Below are 22,524 nucleotides of genomic sequence, written 5' to 3' on the forward strand. Positions count from 1 at the left end.
GTTGTTCATAGTGCCCATCTTCTCCTGATTAAAATATTCCGGCATGGAGATGACAAGCCACCACTTCTTTCTCTGCCCATCTTGTTAGTTGTTTCCTGAAGCGTTTTCCGAGGGTCAAGGGCACGTCTTTTCTCACCAACATGTATAAAGTGCATAGAAGCGACAGCAAGAAAACAGTAGTTGATGAAGTCATAATGAAGTAACTCAGAAAAATATTCTTGGTGAGTTCGTTGTAAGGGTGGTTAAAATAAGTACTGATGGTATTCTCTTATGGCGGGCTGTCGTCCTCTCCTACAATCTTAACAGTCCCAGCGATAACGGCGAAGGGGTAGAAGGGGTATCGAATGGCGGCAGGGTTCTTTCACAGGTCACAGGTCACAGGTCACAGGTCACAGGTCACCAAACAAATATGTCAAAACGTCATAAACCAGATGTATACAAGTGCGTCCCAAATGTAACTATAACAGCTCTTTTCTGAAAAAAAAAAATCAGCTGTAACACTGAAATGATAAAAGAAATTGATACAAAGAAAGCCAAGAGTTATTTCTGTTGCAAACATAAATTGTTTGTAGCCTTTCAATATAATATGAAAACGAAAGAGGTTCACACTGATGTTGACAGTGAACCAGGGGGGCCTAGAATCTAGTCTGTCATGTGTCACACACGGCATTTTGATGCATCAAAATGGAGGCTTCTGTATGTTTTGCGAAAGGTGGATAGAATTTGTATTTTTGTGACACATGATTTAGCCTTTGCATCTTCACGTGAAAAGTGATTGTTCCTTTTTTCTGTGAACGTGAAGCTGTTTTCGAATTTTTTGTGATACGTGAAAAGGCTAATTACTTATGCGTGAAATTGTTTTCAGAAGAGGTATAGGGGACCCTCTTGTTTCTGTTTAGTACATACTCGTTGCAAAGATTTCAAAAAAAGATAGAAATAAAACAGTTCAATTTGCTATCATAATGAATTATCTTATTACGACAAAATATATGTAACAATACATGTCTGAAAGCTACATTTCAACCCATTTCGTATATATACCACCCCTAGAAATTTTTTCATTTAAATTATACAGTAAAACATTTTTAGTTAGGGTTTGTTGCGTGGAAAAATCGATAAACCTCTTGGGAATCTCGGAAAATTGTTACATCGCGAGTTTTACTGAGTGCTTTTTGATTGTGACCTGTGACCTGTGACCTGTGACCTGTGAAAGAAACCTGCCGATCGAACGGCCCCATTCAATTTAAAAGTGTTCGCAAAATTTGGCCTTTGCTCGAATTGCCGCAAAAATTAGATAAGTGCTAGCTTGCTCGTACTCGCAACATTTTTGCAAATGCTCGCATGCTCGGATTCTCGTTAATGCCAAAACTGGGAAACATTGGGGAAACATGCACGCACTACAAACGTTTCTGGAAACAACAATTCTTCGCGAGAGGTCAAGGAACCCGCAAAGGTAGAAAGTAATCTAGAGACATAAAGACAAGGAGGAGTATTACAATTACTATTCGACCTTCAGAGCTTGTCAGATCTGGCTGCAATCCTAGAAGCCTCCAAAAGAAGCTTCATTGAGTTGGATCTTTTTCATTCAATCACGACAGCGGGAAATCGGTTCGCAAATCATCGAAACCGAAACTGGAAATGCTTGTTAGACTAAATGCCATGTTGTTTACATTTCCTAAGAATTATATAACCAAAAACCTTTTATGCCACAACACTTCAAAGTCTGGTAGCTTTTAGCTTCTTCTCGTAGTGTTTTCACAACGTTGGGTCAGAAAGTTTTAGATCTCCTTGAGCGTCCACCCACTAAAGGACCTTTCGCTCACTGACTCACTTGAAGCTACGTGACGTAACTTGGCATCAAACAAGGCACAACTGGCTGCAAACTGCTGTGATTGGTTCAACTATTATTGCGATTTGAATTAAAATGTCAATCAAGTAAATTTGATCTCGCCATTCAACGTGATTGACACTAATGGTTATCAAACATTTTGGTGTTTTCAAGGGCGTACGCGATTACCAAATAAAATATTTAGTGGAGACAAACTTTGTTGACATTTTTGGCAGAGCCAAACAAATCTTGTCAACCTAGTGCGTACAGTACCTTACTAAACGACAAACAACTGACACTAAAACAGTCCATTTCATAACAATCCCAGTTTAATATTCAAGAAGATTTACAGCGATTCATAATACTGAGAATTTGAGATAAATGGACCTTTCGGAGAATACCTGTGAGTAGAAAATCCGCTGTGGAAAAAACTATCTACCTATCCCTAGCCTGCGAACGCAAGACGGGTTTCCGGCTGTCGCTTGTCTCCGCCGAAAATAACGTCTGCGAACCCGAGCCAGGAAACGATTTCTAGGATGTAATAACTTTTGTTTCTCTTTGGCCAATCAGATTCCATGATAGAATGAAACTCGAGTGCTCCTCGCAGCGAATATCTCGCGCAGTAGTTCTGGGGCCACTTGAGCTTACTGTGATTGGCTTAAAATTCCTACGTCACAGAAATCGTTTCCTGGCTCGGGTTCGCAGACGTTATTTTCGGCGGAGACAAGCGACAGCCGGAAATACGTCTGTGTTCGCAGGCTAACCCATCCCATAAGCGGAGATATTTTAGGATATTTGCCAAGTCTATATGCACACGCACCAAGGCATTGTTTGACTTGTAATGATTGCAAATATCACTAGCCACCAAAAACAAAACTAGTTTTTACCTTCTCTTAAAAGTTTTGAATGATGAAGAAAAATAATAGCTAATGCAACTAAAGTTTATAAATATTTGCGTTTAAGCAAAAGTTGGGGTCTTTCCGAAAGGTGTATGGTAACGGTTTCCATCTCTTTTCAAAATTTGGTGGATCAATACAATCTCGTTATACCACCGAGGCTACAACTGTCTATAACTGAACATTTTCTGAAATTCAACGTGGCTTTGAAACCGTTCCCTAGAATTTTCAGACTTAAGAAAAAGTTTTGTCGTTAACATGTTCATCATGATTCAATAACAAAATGGGCGTCATCGAGGTCGTTTCTTCAGTTACAGCCCCTATAAGTGGTGATGCATTACTATGGTAACCTGTTGTGACAAGATAGTGACCTTAACCTGTTCACCACTGACTGGGTTTTGGTTTGGTTCCATTATTGTAACATTACCTCGTAAACAGAGGTAGCATTGATCCATCAAATCATAATGTCTGGAAACTAGCCACCTTAATTGAACTATACAATTTCAAATCATGAATAAATAAAATGGTCCAATACTTTACACAAATAAAAATAATTTGTTACCTCTAAGAGATAAAAAAGAAAAATAACCGTGTGCCATGTTCTTTAACCTGTTAAACCCACATTAATTAGGCTTCGAACTGAAATGTAACGAATGGTTTAACTCTAACATTGCCCTTTGACAGACAAAATGGAAAAGGTGGAAACACTCATAGTTTTACAATTGAGAGAATAAATGAACATGGCCATACTGACAAATCTTTGTTAAGACTCATCGCAAAGTTTCCAATTTTTATGATATAATCAAACAATAGACCCTTTTCATAAATGCCGCCTGAATTTGAATAACAATACTTTGTTCATCCTTAGCCTTGTACTTATGTTTCAAGACAAACGATTTTTTACATGAATGTGGGGCCTAGGATGTATAAGTATTGTTATTCAAATTTAGGCACGATTTATGCATAGGGTCTATTAGGCAAGAATTCAAAAGTATTCTAAAAGTTGTGATACCATCACAGCATGATCACTATGAAAACTATCTCATCATGAACCTTGTATTCATCCCAGTACTGTTTTTTAATTAATTGGTGTCTCACTTGAAGGCCTTTAAATGAAATTGAAAAAACTGCCTTTATTACCAACTTTCTGCTCAATAATAATACACACTGAACTGCATTTTACTGCTGTACAGTTTTAGTTAATTGTCATGAGCATTTTAATAAACTCACACTAAAGGCTTGCCATGATGGACACTGTGCACTGAAATGTCTAATAAGATTTAATATATAACTTTACTGTTTGTGTCAAAGAAATAAACACAATTCTTCATCTTAGAAAAGATGTCTTGGAAATAAAACTAATACCATAGTAATAATAATAAACTTAATATGTACAACTCTCTGTTGTGTCCCTCAAGGACAAGAAGAGAGACTCATATGGAAGTGACAGGATTAGTAATCTTTAAGTCTTAGAAACTGTGATCCTCAAGTGAGTGAGCACAGTATTAGTGTCAAACATCTGATCACATTGTTGGTACAGACAATTTAAGGTGATTCTTTAGTATTACATTACGCATCTCTACTGCGCACGATTTTCATGTCATTAGCGTACACACACAAGTGCGTGCCATATAAAACGTAAGAGATTTCCCTCAAACTAAGCTCAATCGCGAAATAAATGCTCCTTTTCTCTTAAATGAGCACGGTGACCCCCAATTTTTATTTCATAATTTCAATGAGAGCAATATCCTCAATAACTGAGAAAAAATTAGCAGAAATCTATGGCTACTTTTTGTACAAATGAAATAAATACTACAGAGAGGAGACAAAAAGGGCCCAACAGCGCATGTCCAAGTTATGTTTCCTTTAAAGGATAAAAAAATGCAGGGTTTTTTTCTGGGACATAGATGAATAAACAATCAAAGAAAGTCAAACTCGGTGTGATATAACATGCTGCATTGAAAAATAATTGAGCTTATTTGTTGCGTACGGAGATTACCAAAAGTCACCTGAATAACTGTATTTGTCAGCAGTGTGGCATGAAAACAAGCACAGTGACCCTCTCTTTTTACTATTTTTTAATATCTCCTTGTCCTGTAACAACAGCATACCAAGTTTCATCTGAAATCTATGGCAGGTTCTTGTACTAGGGAATCACCTTAAGCTAATACTGATGTCAAATGAAAAAAAAATTTTGATTAAGAAACTACTGCATGTATGCCTGTCAATTTCACACAAGTCCCTTTCCCACCCCTCCCCTTAGAAGTACAAGACTTCCTCAATAGTATTTAATTTAACAATTCTGTTCACACCAGACATTGCTGATCCAAGCAGTGCAGGCTAGGTTTCCCCTTCAACCAATTGGGTCTCAGAAGTTGCTTCATAACTTGGCTTGCTAGGGAGCATGGGATACTCGACATGAGAGGCCGTCAACATGTTGTTGGGCTGAACTGCAATCAGTTTTGAGGATGACAGCGACAGGAATCCTAACAGAGGGAAAGGACAGTTAAACATTTCCTGGTACATAGAATTTTCCAAGACCCTAAGACAAACACTCTGGTACAAAAAATACTGTTATTATGCATAGCCTGAATCTCTCAACAACACATTATTTTAACTTAGAACACAAACTTTGAGCAAATAAGGTGTACAAACTGAAGAAAGATTTTTGTTTTCGATTTTCAGCTATTTTCATCTCTATATCAGGCCTTATACACATGTTGCTGAGACACCAAATTATTGATTCCCTATGAGATGTATGCTTCTTTTTCACATAGTTATTAGTATGATGTATCCAATCTCTGTTCTCATCACTTCATTTTAATCAGAACTTTTCTACTTCATCTTAAGCAACAACCACAGAAAGATTTTGAACCCAAGAGTTGAGCTGTGTGTATATTTGTTATTTTTATGATTGTTAATATTAATTTTTAACAACAAAGGTACAGTAGCCTCATGGTCAGTGCGCTCTACTCCAGATCAAGCGGTTCGGGTTCCAGCCCTAGCCAGATACATTGTGTCGTGTTCTTGTGCACCTCTTGTTCACAGTGCCTCTCTCCACCCAGGTGTATAAATGGGTACCGGCGAATTTAATGTTGGGGGTAACCCTGGGATGGAATAGCATCCCATCCAGGGGGGAGTAGAAATACTCTTAGTTGCTTCATGCTACTGAAACTGGGATAAGCTCCGGCAATCGCAGAAGGATGAAAAGCAAGCAGGGCAAGCAAACTACCCCACCCCTTAGCTCAAGGTCTGGATCTGCCATTGCTTACTAGCTAAGCTTTCAATTCCACATTTTTATCAAAATATACTGCTCTCACTATTTACAGTTTCCTAACAGGAGAAGAAAATATTGTGAACTGAAATTAACTTGTGCAAAGTTGTCAGAAATTACTTCAAAGTAGCCAGTTTAAACAACTTATGATGCCTGCTATGAACACTATACCCAGAACCTAAAGATACTTGCACTTCCTACACCCACCCACCCCACCCATATCACAAATCAACATACCAGGGAACAAGTCTGCATTTGTGAGCAACAACTGCTCATCAGATTCTTCTTGTTTTCTGTCTGATGTAATGTAATACACACCAATAAATGACAACACACACCTGCAAAAAAATGAAATATATTCCACTATTCCATATCTGCATTGTTATCAAGAAACTAAGGACACAGCTCATCACATGATTTCTCTTTGAACCAGTCAACACATACCAGTAAAGCCTGTTATCATTGAAAATTTATATGTAGTAAAGTATGTTATTTTTGACTATTTCTGACAAAACACGTTAAGACAGTTTGTAGCAAAATATAATGACATTTTGTGGTCCTTTTCCTGCCCTATTACTAGTCCAAAGACTTCCAGAGATGATTCCCTGATTCCCTCTCCTCCCTTCGTCTTCTTCTCAATGTTGCACAGCTGCAAAGCTCTGTGCTGTAAGAAACTCGATATTGGTTTGGTGAAGAGAGAAGGCAGGGGCACAAGATAAAAGGCAGACGCTTCATAACTGAGGTTACAATGCACTAGTTACTCTACAAGATGTGTATTGTCATTAAATATCATTTATTTATTTATTCATCATCACCCTTAAAAATAAGTGTTTTCTAGTTAACTATTTTGTTGATGATGGTATCTAAGAAACTATATGATAACAATACAAGAACTAAGTAAGTTTACACAAATAAGAAGATGCTCACCCAAAGAGAAACATAAATATTTCCAGGAAGGTAAGTCCATAGAATTCTTTATATAAAACAATACCTGAAAGTGAAAGGGAAATCTTAGTTGGCTGTAAAATTATGTTTTTTGTTCAAACAAAACAGTCCATAATACAAGTGACAAGATTTTGTCTTATTTTATATTTTGCATTTTGGTTTTTCTCCTGTGAAAGCAACCCCACTGCCTGTAACTTCAACCTGCAACATCAAACAATGTTTGCAGTTATGTTGCTTCAAGGAAATAAAAAATGTTTCATTCTCCACATTCCCTTATTCTTCTTTAAAGCACTACATGTATGTATTTTGCAAAAAGACAATTCTCTTTGATTTGAAAACTAAAGAATAGTGGCTACATCTTTGTATTGTACTCACCACTTATAATGGCACTAATTGTGAACAAGACAAAATTGGTGGGGACCACAACAGTGGCATCAAATGATTGCATAGCTCTGTTCAGGAATCTAAAGGCAAACAAAACTGTTTCAGAATTTCACTATTTTTAAAGTAAAACATCAGATGAAATCAGTTATCTACAAGTAAAGGACAACATAAACATTACAATCAAGATTTGAGGAATGCCTTGTATTGCATGACCAGCAGCCCTGCTCATTAAACAGGTCTATGTATATTCTATATATTTTTTTCAGTCTGTCACTGGTCAGAATGATTTATTTAAAAAACACTTCTTTTATGCCCCAGTGTCAAAATACAATTTTTATCAGATTGGGTGGAGAATTGACTACCATGCACATTGCTAACCCAAGTAAAGAGCTGTTATTGTGCACAACTGTCCAGAGACAAGAGAGCCAAAATAATAATGTTTGTTTCAATCCAGCTACTTGAAATAAATTCAGCCCCATCAAAATCAAGGTGACTTTCATTCAATATGTGACAAGATGAATTTTCTGTATTCTTATGACCAGAAGACTTACTTTTGCAGGGATATTATTAAGAGAACCTCAATGTTGGTCATGAGAAAAGTAAAAGATATTAACTTACTTGACTTGGGCAATTGCCGTGGTGATCATTACAATCAACATGACATAAAACAGTGGGTGCCCCAACTGACTGTTTCCACCCAGTGTGATGTTTATCATTGACGACACAGCTTTGGCTGATATCACAGTCAAGGAACCTGAAAAACAATAATTATAACAATAATAAATGTCTAGCAACTTTTGATGCTCAGAACATTTTTTGGTGAAGAAATATCAACTTACACTTAGCACTAAAATAATTGTCAATTAATAATAATTATTTATGCATACACCTGTAATTATTACAGGTGTATGCATTCTTTGACTAGTTATTTTTAAGAGACAGGAAGGGGCCAGTTAAAATTGCTTTCTCCCTCAACTGTAAACTTCAGTGTAAACACTTCTTTTTGTAACCCATGTTTGGTTTGTTTAAAGCAATTCAGAGACTCAAATACAGTACATGTACACGTACAACGTTGCTTTTGCCTTAATATGTATTTATTGATTCATTGATTCTTTTATTTAGGCCAACTGACTGCGAATTACTGATAAATGACTAAAGACTAATAATGATATAATACAGTTGAACCTGTGATTGCGACCACCTCTTGTAACCCACCACCTCTCCTTAGCGACCAGTTTTCCAACTCAAATTGCTATACATTTGGAACCTCTTGTATGCGACCACCTCTCCAAAGTGACCGCAACCACTTTTAGAGCTAAAAGTTTGAAATTTTCCATTGTTTTAAACCTCTCGTAAGCGACCATTTAACAGATAATAGAGCAGAAATTGAGTAATAAGGTGTTGCAACATGATCGCAATTCTGGATAGCTACAGTACAAGGGACAGAAATTTCTCAATGTGAAGCACTGGATTTTTTCTCGAAACTGACTTTTCACATGAAAAAAATAAAAAAATATTGAAAACATGGGGTAAGTCCAAGCAGTTACCTTATGCTAATGAGACAAAATTTTGACCCAATAATTATGATGTAAGCCCTTGTAAGTAACCACCTCCCACAAGTGACCACCTAGGCTTGACATTTTGGGTTGTCGCTGATGGGAGGTTTGACTGTATACTAAATTAACAATGGACTTTTAAATAACTATATCAAATAGAACACCTTCAGGAACTCAGACAGGTGTCTGCTTTAAGTAGCTACTGCATTATACCTTATATAACCAATACTTTACTCTAACAGTTTTCACTCCAGTTTTCACAGTATTTAAAGGAGCAACTACATATTGTAGTAGTAATTATACCCTCCTTGGATGGGACATACTTCACAGCATTAAATTGTAAATTAATCACCATGTAAAAATCATGTGTAAGTATTATGTCCAAGAACACAAAACAAGAACCTGACCAGCTTTGAACATGGAACAGGTCTTTAGATTTCATGCCAGACACTGTGCTTATGATGTTAAAAAAAAATTATGTAACAAACCATACAGAATTTGTGTCATAAGAGCACCCACTCCAAACTTACCTAACAGTGCCACAAGTAGCAGAAAGATAACCACATTTTCTAGGTCATAGCGCCATTGAACAAGCAGTAAAATACAAAACAGTACAACTTCCAGACCCTAGAAACAATAGGTTATAACAATTAGACTATCAGCCCAAGCTTTCTCTGAGTGAATAGTCAACAAGGCATTAATTCATTGAAAACTCATGGTTTTAGACCAATTGTTTAGCAGACTCTGTAAAGAATAACAGTTCAAAACCTCGAATTTTAATATTAGGTATTTTCAGTCAAAACAAATTCATTGTTATTAAATCAATAAAATAGAGGGCAAAATTACTGTATGCTGATTGGTCAATGAAGAGGGTATTTTTTCTTAATTTTGCTTGTGAAGAGGGCAGAATTACTTGCTCACAATTGGTCTTCAGGTTGCTTAGCAACAGCTTATGCTATTGAGAAGTTGTTGCTAAACATTTTCTGTAACAATGGTGTCTCGTTTTGAGATACTTGACAAGGAATATATCAAAGAATTAAAAGACAAGAGCAAAAATGAAAACACCAGGAAAAGCACAGAGTACTGGAAGAACGTTTTCAAAAAGTGGGCAAATGAAAGAAACTTTCAAGCAAATTTAGAAGAGTACGAGACCGATGTCCTCGACCAAACACTCTCGCAGTTTTATCCTGAGTTACGAAAAGAAAACAGGGATGACTACGAGCCCGACTGCCTGAAAGTAATGCAGGCATCACTGGAGAGTTATCTAAATCAAAAGCCTCTCAAAGTCCATCATCCAAGATAGGGAGTTTCTTAAGTCCAGAGAAGTCCTGGAAGGCAAGGTCAGGAAACTGCAAGAGCAGGGCAAAGGAAAGCAACCAAACTGACCCAGAAGTTAGAAAAAAGAGGAGCAAGAAGTCCTCTGGCAGAATGGCCAGCTTAGCGTGAAAACCAGACTAGTCATCCCCAAAATGTATGCCACAAGGAGTGAGGAAAGGTGTCCTGTCATGTTGTTCAAACGATATCTGGGGAAGCGACCAAGCGAAATGAAGAAAAGCGGTCCATTTTACCTCACTGTCATTGACAAGCCGGTTTCAAGCGTTTGGTAGAAGAAAACCCCAATGGGAAAGAACACCATATACACAATCATGAAAACCATGAAAAAGAACTCACTGCTGAAGGATCTGTGTCCCGAGGAGAATTTGACCAACCATAGTGCACGAAAAACCGTGGTAAAGAAGCTTAAAAGTTCTGGTATCCCGAAGTGTGAAATAAAGAATATCACAGGCCACGCATCTGCCAACGGGCTTGACGATTACGACTCAGGAGACGAACGTGAGCAGCAGATCATTTCACGAGCCATTGACAACACCGTTCCTGTTCTTTAAGAGATGCTTTAAGTCAACTTTATCCTGCAAATTCCACTGCATCTTGGTGTGCTCCGGCCATGTTTACAATTTCAGTCACTGCAGCATCACCTTGAACATTGCCGGGAATGATGCCGTTCAGAAGAGCACAAGTGATATAAGGCGAGGATACAAGCATATCTTCATCGCAGAATCAGATTCTGAGTGATCTGAAGGCGTCTTGAATGTTTTAACTTAGTTTAAAAAAGCACTAACTTTATATTCTCAAAGTTGAAAGTTTGTTAGCAGGCCTGGTTGTCAATGTCCTGGTATCTTTGTGCAAAGAGCGCATACAGAAATTCAGTAATTTTCCCTCTATTTCATTAACAAGTAATTGCGATTAGTCCTCGTAAAATTAAGGATTAATATCACTTGTGTTTTCAGAAGTAGCTGAAATTGCCCTCGCTGCTGCATGACTTGGGCAATTTCAGCAACTTCTGAAAACACGCGTGATATTAATCCTTAATTTTACTCCGCCCCATGCGATTACCTATACAAATTTATATGTTAAGTGAAACAGAGAGACATACCAGATATACAAGAAAGGGCCACTGACGCAAATAACTAGCCAATTCTTTTCCGGTCAATTCTGAAAATTCCTGTCAGATAAGAACAAACTCAAATATGATTTGAAGGATAGTGGTGGACTAAGTCATGTCAAAAAACGGTTGATTGGTAGGGGGTGGGGCAGAGATGGAGGATCCCTTCCTTACTCTAAATAAGAGCAGAGGTGGGTGGGAGAGCTGAAAAAATTTCAAGTGAGTGCTTTGGAGCTTAAAGTGCATATGACATGAAAAATAACTTCTGCTTACTTGAAAGGTCTTTTAAAATACAGAAGAATGGCGTTTTTCTTTTTGAAATATCTTTTTTTGTTTTAGAGATATTGACGTTTTTTATTATGCAAATCAGATCATTGATGACGTCATATTGTTTGCAACTAAAAACTGGTAAAATACTGAATAAATGATATCTCAGGAAATATTGAAGCAGTGTTCTTGAAACTTGGCACCAGAAATGTGTATCACAAAAGAAACAAAATGACATCCTTAATGCTGTTGCCATAGCAACTCTTTTGGCTCCAGTCTTTTTCTGTCAGAAAACCAAATATCCCCATTTGCAACCTCTAAAGTGAGACAAAGGGTCCTAATTGGAACAGACATAGTTCCCATATTGTCTTAACTCCCATCATTAGATCGGGTGGGGTAGATGGTTCTTGGTTTAAGACAAAAACTGGGAATTCAGTTTTTATTAAGACAGCACCAGCGGCAAACTTGTTGTCATGGCAACAGCACTAAGGGTGTCATTTTTTTCAGCTGTTGTGATAACTTGTAGGATGTGGCAGATACAACTGGTTTACAGGTCACTGTAGCACAATCTCGTAGCACAAAGCGTCCGGTTTCCTTGAAGCAAAGGGACTCGAAAACTCAAAGCACTGTTGCTGCAATTCGTGCAGCAGCACTACGGATAATATTTTCAACAACCGCTTTCTCTTATTTTCATGTCTTTTTTTACTTTATGGGTGAAGATATTGTTTAATTGAGGGCTGGCCGTTTGACCAAGTGTCCCAATCATTTTGCAATTTAAGAATTCGCACTCATTTAGCTGCCTACATAAAATATCATGAAAATATCCAATTAAATAGACTGAAAAGCCCCAGGATCGACTCTCCACCTCTTCATGTCTAAGGTTACTGTTATTATCTGCTTAACAGCTCTGAGACGTTTTTTGGGGGGCTTTGAAAAGTATTCTCTTCTCCCATAATCACTCTAAATTTTCAGCGCAGCATGAGAGTAATACAACCAGTGACGTCACTAGGCTGTTTTGGCTGCACCAAGATGGCAGCCAATTTTAGGCTTAACCAGCCAACTTCGAACGGCCGAAAAAGCAGTTTTCGCTTACCGCATGCGAAAAAAAAGTCTTCATTGTTTCCAAGTAAGGTTGAAACTTTATTACTGAGCAAAAATCTCACATAAGAAAATTTCGTGTCAGTAGTACTTTAAGCGACACAGTTGTTAATTGAAGTTAATAATCTTGAATATTCATGCATCTTTAAAACAATCCTTCAAATGCTAACTAACTAAATACATTTTACTATACCTTGGTTGAGAATGTTATGAGCAAGAAAGCACCAACTATTGCAAGAGTGACTCCTGTAAAAGGCAAAAAGAATTTTATTTTAGACACTACACTGCAAACAAGACCCCAAGGGAACATTCCTGGACATGACAACAATCACATGTTGTGCCAAAAATACTACTGACATGTTGTTAAATATCATTGTACATGTAATAACAGACGATACACTTGGCAAAAACCTACCAGGGCTGTCATTAAGTTTTGAGTCACCTGTACCCTTGTTCTCCACACCTGTAGCAAACTTGTTACTTTGTGGGTGAATTTTTTCAGCAACAGGTAATTTCACCTGTAGCATCAAAGGAAATCAAGCATACTCAACCGTAATGACAGGTGTTACAGGCTACAGCCCTTAATGACAGCCCTGCCTCCAGTTTGTAAATGCCTGTTATAATTATAATAAAAATTGTGGTTATTTTCATTAATAGAAATGACATAGTTTAAATATATAATTTATTAAAATATCTCAACTTTCTATCATGCTTTCTTGACAGAGTAAGTCATATTGGCTACTGCAATGTACTCTATATTAGCAGCACACATTAAACACTCTTTGTTTGCACATGTACACTGTACACAGTGTATTGTCTGCTTGTGATTTACTTCTCATGAAATTCTTGTGTTTGGATTACCCTCATTGGCTTGTGAACCACAGACTGAAATGAATGATGGTCCACATTTACTTAAGTTGGTGGCAAAATTACAATTAACACATACAGTTATTACATAAGCCATTTATGTGTTCTTTTGTTTGCCTTCAAATTACCCCTTCTTGCCTCGTTCTTAAACTCGAAATTCAAAAGAATATTTTCCCTTGAATGAGGCAACAAGGGCTAATCTGCAAGCAAACAAAAGAACACTAAAATGGCGGCGATTTTGGAATAAAGTGTATAATTACCAAAAACATCTTGGTATCGTACTCTTTCTCTCAAGAATACAACAGCAATGATGGCATTAGCTGCAACACAAGAGCAATAAATGTACCATGACACTGAACAGTAGAACAAGCTGAAAGTCTACATGTTATTGAAATATAACTGACTAAAAATATCAAGAGCTATGTGCATGTTTTCAACAATCACTACCCTGTATCATTATATCTTTTTTCCTTTACTGCCATGTAATGTGGCTAAATATCATTTAGGCAAGGTTAAACTCGAGCTAATGCAGCCAGCTAGCGTGCCCATCCAGCTAATATCATTTAGGCAAGTTAAATATGAGCTTATGCAACCAGCGGTTTCCGCGTTTGGGAGTACGTGACCTGTGGGGTGGCCTTCAGGGGTTTTGCAGGGGTTTATGGTTTACTGCATAATATTGTTGTAGTGTATTCTGCTGATTGTTGTGGATCAGTTGGACTGCTTTGCTCGCGAATCATTGCGGATTCTTGCACCCTCTCCTCCCTCCCGTTTTGTTCTTGGTCAGGGTAAGTATTCTCCAGGTAAGTAGATTCCACTGAATTTCTTTCAGTGTGACGGTGCCTGTTAGCGGACGCTCATTGGGTGGTTCCTGCTTTCCAGGGTTGCCATGGATACCTCCTAGCGGCTTATGGCTTTGGCACCCCGCTAACCTTTAAGGCACCAGTTCCCAAGCTCATCTATTTGTGATGAGTTTAATTGTAATTAATCTATTTATTCTCACAAGAACAAAGAAACTCAAAATAAGGAAAATTCAGTTATTTTCAAAAAAATCACCTTGTTTCAGAATATTGAAAATACAATACAGTAACTACATACAATACAACACAAACTTTATTTCAAGAGGATCATGCTAAATACATGTTAGTAGTACATAGCTCTAATTAACCTGCGGCCCTCAAATAATAAATGTCTCAAAAAATAACAAATGTCACCATATTTCCTTCCTTGTTCGTTCAATTATGAGTTACCTTACCCTTAACTAGCACTGGATGACTTCATGCCATGAAAATTACACAAATAAACAGCATACACTGCTTGTTATATTGTACAATCACCTAATTGTGACTGACCATGAAATCCACTATAAATAAAACTCATATTGAATTTTTTATTTGTTTGTTAATGTCTCGCACAAAACTTTGTTTATGAAATAAATAACATACCTATAACAGTGGTGGTTCCTAGAGGGGCAACAAGCGATGCTGGAGAAAACCCATAGGCAGAAAAGTTCCCTATTTCTCCAAGAACCATTAATATCAGGCCAACCCTAAAAACACACAAAATATAAACAAATTGTATTATAAACATGCAGACTAAAGCCCTGCTGTGAATCTACAGTATCTGCATGTATTTCTACTGTATAGTTGAACCTTCCCTTAAGACACCAGCTCCCTGACCGTAAAGCCACTTCTTGTAAGTGACATGTGCCAATTCTCTCTCAGGAATAAAGAATGAATCTCCTGGCCAGTCTCCAGTATGCAGTTCAATTCTTGTCAAAGGAAAAGGGGAGTCTGGGACCAATAACTTACTAGACCAATAAATATGGGGAGATTTGCAATGATTATTTGCATGGCCTACTGTAGCCTAAAATCAGCCATTTTGTTTTTAATTGAGGAAAGGGAGCCTTTTCTGTGTCTGAATATAGAGAGGGAGGGTGTATGATTGCAGGTTAGGCCTAGTGGAGATGAAGGTGGACTAGTAAGTCAGACATCTGGATGTAGTGTTGGCCTACATGTAGTAAGGTATATCATAGGGGTTGATATGGGATCCTGGTGGGGATAGGGAGTGACTGAGAGGGGTAGGAAAGGATAGGGTAACGGACTGACAGGGGGTGGATGGTATGCATATTATTCTTTTTAAGAACCCCCCAAAAAGTAAAAAAATAATGATAGTAAACCTGGTTTAAAAAATATTAAAGCAGGCTGAGGTAAAAATTATACCACAACATATATATATAAATGTACATGTATACACAGAATCATTGGCCTTTCCGTTGACGCACAAATATTTATTGAATCTCTAATTTAGTCATACAAGATACATGGAGTGCACGTTACACCAAGAATAAAACACAATACTGGTAGTTATCCCAGGCTATGTTCCAGGTGAAACCTTAACTAAAGGCTTTTTAAGTCAAAAACCCCAACTTTGTTTGATTAAACCCTTGAAATGTCAGATGTTTACAAGTCTACAAGTAAAAAAGTAATTCCAAGTTGACAATAAATGAGGTACTAAATACTAAAACACTGTATTCTTTCAACCTCGAACATTAATATTTAAGAGTGCCTGCCTGTAAAAATCAGACAAATTCTTAATTTCGCGGCAAGGGTCGAAAATTCGATTTCGCTCATATTCTTATGGTAGATAGGCTAGGGCATGACAAAAACTACTGGATAGTTTTTTTGGCAAAATATCCTTTTATTTCAAAGAAATATGCAAATTACCAAATTCCGTTAAAATCGTCATTTGACGCACCATTTTATTAAGCAAGTTTGAGAGCCTCGCATGCAAAACCACATCATTCTTCCGTCTTTAAAACACTCAAATATTTTTGTGCAATGTTTAAATGTGTACTGGGTTGATTTTAGGGAAAGTTGCGTTGTCGTTTTGGGTGCAAAATAATTAAATTTCGAAGACATGTATTTCATTCACTTAAAAGTACTTCATGAATATAATTAATTTTCACCATGTGCGAAACCTTCAAATGGATCAAGCTTCTGGTGGTTGAATCGCAGAAGGATGGTCTACAGATTCCTGTAAAAATTTCTTTGGGCAAATGATTGTGAGCGACGCGAGAGCTTTTCAAAGTACGTCAAAAATGCAAACATTTGACCATCCGTCGTCAAATTTCAATTTACGGGTTAGACATATATTTTAGCATGCGCCACATGACTTGACCTATGTTAAGTTGAAATAGACACAGGGCTGATAATTTCGAAATGTTCTAACCTCATTTGCTGTAAAAGACAGGTCCAAAGCCGATTTGATGTGTTTCTCTCACCATTCGTCGCACATAAAGCAGAAGTTTGCTTTTGTTTACATAACGTCCGATGTACATCACCAACTGTCAACTTATTTAAAGGTCGAATACCATGAATCTGTGACCCTCTTTCGACACATATGATCACCACTGCATCTAAGTCAAAAACGGCTAAGTCATTTGTAGATAGTTGCTTGCTTTGCACTACACCAAACTATTACGTTTGATCATCATGGTTTGATGGCTTGAATCCTTGCTTGCAGCGGTTCCTTGTTCGTCACGCAATGCTGTCATCCCATTTTAGGGGGTAGGGGTAGGACAATTTCTATCCTAATACGTAAGGCTCTGTAAGGCTTGGAATCACTGGGAGCATACAATCGTGTTGAGTAGGAAGAAATTGAAATAAGAAATGAAAAGAATGAATAGTTTACCATTGCCCCTGTTGTTATCTTTTACTCGACCACCACTACCTACATGCCCTGCGTAATACTGTAACGCTAAACTCATACCTAGGTCTTTTCGCGCTATGCAATTATTTTTGTTTATACATGTAATACAGTGGGCTACCCCCGGGGAAATGGGTGGTGACCACTTAATGGGGCTAGCCGCTCAAATAGAGTTTGGTGTACCTTGAATATTTAACTTTTCACCATCTTTCTGCGCTTATGAACATCACTGCATCTAAGTCTAAAATGGCTGAGTCATTTGTAGATAGTTGCTTGCTTTATGCTTCGCCAAAATATTGCGTTTGATCGATTGCTGACCATTGTTGATAAGCGTGTCGGCGCAGCACAATCTTACAGCCGTTATTTGTTCGTCACACAATGCTGTCACGGCATACGCTGCACATTATAATCTATTTTGTATAGAGTACTCTCAGGATAAGTGAAACAATTTAATCATTGTTCATCTGTTTGTTCATATATATAATAATATGTGTATATTTATATAATCGTGTTCTATAGAGTACGTGGCGTCGGTCCAAATCACATTTGTTGTACGTTCTGACGTTTCAGACAACAGCTGATAAAGCTAGTGCCTGTACTCACCAGAATTTTAAGAAAATCGCCATAAACAAATTATAGATCAATGAAGCAAGAACTACCTGAAAATAAAAATAGGAAATCACAACGTGTCTAATTCGTGAGAAAAACAGACTAAATTTAATTAGTAATTACGTGAGTAAATAACCCTGGCCATGCCATTTTATTTGGCGTATTTTGTTTGCTTGGTAGTGAGGCATTGGTATGTAACAGAAAATAGTGGACTGTTGTCAATACAGTCCAAAATTATCGTCAGTAAAATATTGTAAATAAAACACCTATTGACCGGTTACCTCCGCGGCCACCATTTGGTCATTCCGATAAGGGTTTCATTATTGTCTTTACCCCTATTAAGCGGCCACCCAAAATTTAAGAACTTTGTTTTGGAAAGGGCGATGGCAGATAAGAGTCTGAAACTGAAGTGCATGACGAGTGATAATTCAAACACACGTCTATCATGATTGTCTTGAATTGACTCCATGTTCGCCAAGAAATTTATAGCCCGACAGTGAAAAATTAAATATTCAAGGTACACCAACCTCTATTTAAGCGGCTAGCCCCATTAAGCGGTCATCACCCATTTCCCCACGGGTAGCCCACGGTGTTACATGTATAAACCAAAATAATTGCATAGCGCGAAAAGACCTAGGTATGAGTTTAGCGTTACAGTATTACGCAGGGCATGTAGGTAGCGGTGGTCAAGTAAAAGATAACAACAGGGGCAATGGTTAACTATTCATTCTTTTCATTTCTTCATTCAATCTCTTCCTACTCAACACGATTGTATGCTCCCAGTGATTCCAAGCCTTACAGAGCCTTACGTACTAGGATAGAAATTGTCCTACCCCTACCCCCTAAAATGGGATGACAGCATTGCGTGACGAACAAGGAACCGCTGCAAGCAAGGATTCAAGCCATCAAACCATGATGATCAAACGTAATAGTTTGGTGTAGTGCAAAGCAAGCAACTATCTACAAATGACTTAGCCGTTTTTGACTTAGATGCAGTGGTGATCATATGTGTCGAAAGAGGGTCACAGATTCATGGTACTCGACCATTAAATAAGTTGACAGTTGGCGATGTACATCGGACGTTATGTAAACAAAAGCAAACTTCTGCTTTATGTGCGACGAATGGTGAGAGAAACACATCAAATCGGCTTTGGACCTGCCTTTTACAGCAAATGAGGTTAGAACATTTCGAAATTATCAGCCCTGTGTCTATTTCAACTTAACATAGGTCAAGTCATGTGGCGCATGCTAAAATATATGTCTAACCCGTAAATTGAAATTTGACGACGGATGGTCAAATGTTTGCATTTTTGACGTACTTTGAAAAGCTCTCGCGTCGCTCACAATCATTTGCCCAAAGAAATTTTTACAGGAATCTGTAGACCATCCTTCTGCGATTCAACCACCAGAAGCTTGATCCATTTGAAGGTTTCGCACATGGTGAAAATTAATTATATTCATGAAGTACTTTTAAGTGAATGAAATACATGTCTTCGAAATTTAATTATTTTGCACCCAAAACGACAACGCAACTTTCCCTAAAATCAACCCAGTACACATTTAAACATTGCACAAAAATATTTGAGTGTTTTAAAGATGGAAGAATGATGTGGCTTTGCATGCGAGGCTCTCAAACTTGCTTAATAAAATGGTGCGTCAAATGACGATTTTAACGGAATTTGGTAATTTGCATATTTCTTTGAAATAAAAGGATATTTTGCCAAAAAAACTATCCAGTAGTTTTTGCCATGCCCTAGCCTATCTACCATAAGAATATGAGCGAAATCGAATTTTCGACCGTTGCCGAGTTATTTTCCATTTTTATGGACAGGGACTCTTAAAAATTATAAATAATATGAAGACCAAGAAAAAACATACCACCATATTTTACTCTTTAAATAATGAGTTTCACTTTTCTCTTCTGCTTGGCGTAAATGGGAATATTTCTATAATAAAATGAAGGGGAATACGCAGTCAAACTTTAACATTCTTCTACCGCCAGGCATGAAGAATTCATGTAGGGAAGTATTTTTACAATTATTATAAAAATAATCTTACTGACTAATGATATTCTGCATAATGTGAATTATTAATGGGTGCATTCATCCAGTAACTGTAAGGGTTTCATAATTCAAAACTGCTATTAAAACAATCATGCAAAACTAAATAAATGAAAAATCTTGCTCAAACAGAATAAAACCACTCATTTTCACTTTTTTTATTGAATGAGATACTGTGGATATATTTTTGCATCCATTTGACAGCAGACATACACTGTACATGAAGAGAAAATGCATCAAGAATCTCTCTTTAAACAAAAAATAGATAAAAATATTAATAAACGTATCTTCTGCCCAAATTTCACTTCTGTCCATTTCCATTCCTTTAAAGACACTGATGATACAATACATGTGTATTGAAGTTCATATAAAATAACCCATAGTTTCTTAAAAGGAAGGAAAATTTATATCAGAAACTGCTTACAGTACATCAGGCATTGAAAGTCAGTTAACTGAAAGGTTCAGAAGAAACGTTTCCATGCAATTTTTATATTTATAAAAACTCACATCTCAAAATTACACATGAAAGGACATAAAAACTCCATAAATTTTGCACAGAATAAGCTTAAAATCAAGTTACACATAAAAATACTTGAAAATACTTGAAACACATGTATCAACGAAAAATTGCAAATTAAAATAGCACAGACTACTTTTCAATTTGCTTGAACTGCAGAGAGAAGACAAGATATAATAATGGAAGAGAGATTTAAATAATTGATGACTCAAAACCTCAAAGACTACTCAAAACATAAACATTCACAAGTAACCTGTATATTCATTGAGATGCTGATAAGAAGATTTCCAACAATTGCCAGTGCAGCTCCAATGAAAATGTTCTGTGGAAATAATGTTATCACATTGTTATTACAATGCAAAATTACATTTAAATAATTATTTACTTTCAAAACAATATTCTATGGCTAAATTCATACTCTATCTGATCAACAACATGCAAAAAGTTCAGATGAGAACTGACTGAAAATTACCTAATGGAAAAAAAGATAAAAAAAACCTTCCTAATAATTTGATGGAAAATACTTCCTTGATGAAGAGAAAAATAGATTAAATCAAATTGTACATTAAAAAATCCAATTTTTCAATTATACGAGAAATGTGATGACTGGTCTGTTACGTACTTCCAGTATAAAACTTTGCCTTCTGAAAATGTTTGAAAAGGTGAAAATTAAATTTGAAAACTCTACGGACAACAAAGCTCTTTAGTTAATGATAACATCTTTTGAAACTTGTTTGTGGAAGAAATAAAGGGTTACAAAATTAAACCAAAAATACACTAGGAAAACCCTTTTTTGCCTATAATTCGAATTTATATTAAAATTTTTCCACTGGAAATAGGACAAATCATTCTTAATGGTTCTGAAAACTTAAAACAAATAGAATAAAGCAGAATATAGAATTTCATTTCCTTGAAATATTAGACAGGTGAATTGGTTTCTTGAAACAAAAACAATCCAGTTTTCTTTCCATAGCGGCAAGAGTTTACAGTTAAAAAAAGAGTTATTGTTTCAATTGAAGAGAGCACAGTGATAGATAAAGAAAACTTAACGCGGATAACACTGCAAAAATAATAATATTGTAATACTAGTAGTATGAATTCCCTTGGCGCGGGAAATATGGTGTCAAAATTTGTCAAGCATGTAAAACGCGTCAAAGCTGTTGCCGAGTCCTGACCGACGCGGGACTAGAGTTGTGTATTTCACTTAAATTTCATAATATAGATATATCCCTGGCTTTGACAATATATTCTTATTTAAAACACTGGTTATGCGTGTTCAATCAAGTCTAGTGCATTAGGAAATAATAAAAGAACCGAAGCGATAAAACTTGAATTCCACCCTTCGATCGCAAAGATATTCGATCGATGAAATTTACAACGGTTGTGCATGATCTCAAGACTTTTACCGAGCAGATTAGCGATCGAAGCTTCGTATTCGAATCTCTTGAAAATAGAAGAACAACTAATCAAAGTGAATCTGTTCGTGATAGTTTTGCTTTCCATCGCTTGTAAAAATAAAAAGTTGAGTTTGAAGGCCGCCACAAAATTACGATGAGCGTTCCATTGAAAACAATAGCACTGTAACCCTAAAGCTCAGTGTTAACAGTTTAGAAAGAAATTGTCAAAATAGGTTTAAAAATTGTAAATTAAGCTTATTCGATCAGAGATCTAGATGACATAAACTTTTAACACACCTTTGACGAGAGCCCTTCGGTGCCCATATTTTGTACACCATCCATATTTAGCCAAACTCAACATTGGCGGCTTACAACTCAGCAATTTCGATGAACAGAGGAGATTCGTAGCACATTTTGTGCCTGCGTCAAGGTACAACCTGTCGTCTTTGGAAGGACCAGAGAGCGAAGCGATTCCCGTTCAAAACGAGAGCAAACCACTTGAACCGTGGCTTTCAAAAGATACGGCATAAATTAGCGCGAAGATTACATTCGCTCTTAGTCTCCAGAGAAATCATCGGTACTTCCTTTTTGCCAGGCTGCCAAGCTTATCCCCCCTACCCACCGCTCCTACCCACCCGGGTTAAGAAATTTATTTTTTGATGACGAGAACATTTAAGG

General features: G+C 36.9%; 1 protein-coding gene and 1 long non-coding RNA gene across 2 annotated transcripts; one reads left to right on the plus strand and one right to left on the minus strand.

Moving 5' to 3' along the window:
* Positions 1–1,941: 1,941 nt before the first annotated feature.
* On the plus strand, positions 1,942–2,704 carry LOC149114092 (uncharacterized). The gene is made up of 2 exons (XR_016206403.1): positions 1,942–2,312; positions 2,587–2,704. It is a non-coding gene; the product is annotated as an uncharacterized LOC149114092 (long non-coding RNA).
* Positions 2,140–22,387, minus strand: LOC110046789 (NIPA-like protein 2). Its single transcript, XM_089286693.1, has 13 exons — positions 22,144–22,387; positions 20,703–20,771; positions 19,751–19,818; positions 15,001–15,104; positions 13,819–13,878; positions 12,885–12,937; positions 11,318–11,386; positions 9,414–9,510; positions 7,946–8,081; positions 7,319–7,407; positions 6,926–6,989; positions 6,236–6,336; positions 2,140–5,210 (listed from the first exon to the last, which is right to left on the minus strand). The coding sequence occupies exons 1-13, from the start codon at positions 22,186–22,188 to the stop codon at positions 5,065–5,067; spliced, it is 1,101 nt and encodes a 366-aa protein (XP_089142819.1). The 5' UTR covers positions 22,189–22,387; the 3' UTR covers positions 2,140–5,064.
* Positions 22,388–22,524: the final 137 nt, after the last annotated feature.

The sequence above is a fragment of the Orbicella faveolata genome, unplaced genomic scaffold, assembly GCF_042242905.1.
Source record: "Orbicella faveolata isolate gen_17 unplaced genomic scaffold, um_ofav_v1 contig_14, whole genome shotgun sequence".
In the NCBI taxonomy this organism is placed as follows: domain Eukaryota; kingdom Metazoa; phylum Cnidaria; class Anthozoa; order Scleractinia; family Merulinidae; genus Orbicella; species Orbicella faveolata.

Bases quoted from the DNA above. Each gene is read 5' to 3' on its own strand.
- LOC110046789 (XM_089286693.1), bottom strand. From the start codon at position 22,188: ATGGATGGTGTACAAAATATGGGCACCGAAGGGCTCTCGTCAAAG. The intron at 9,511-11,317 runs GTATGTCTCTCT...TATTGTTTCTAG, and splicing joins GGCCCTTTCTTGTATATCTG to GGTCTGGAAGTTGTACTGTT. The intron at 8,082-9,413 runs GTAAGTTTGGAG...ATTGTTTTTCAG, and splicing joins GCTACTTGTGGCACTGTTAG to GTTCCTTGACTGTGATATCA.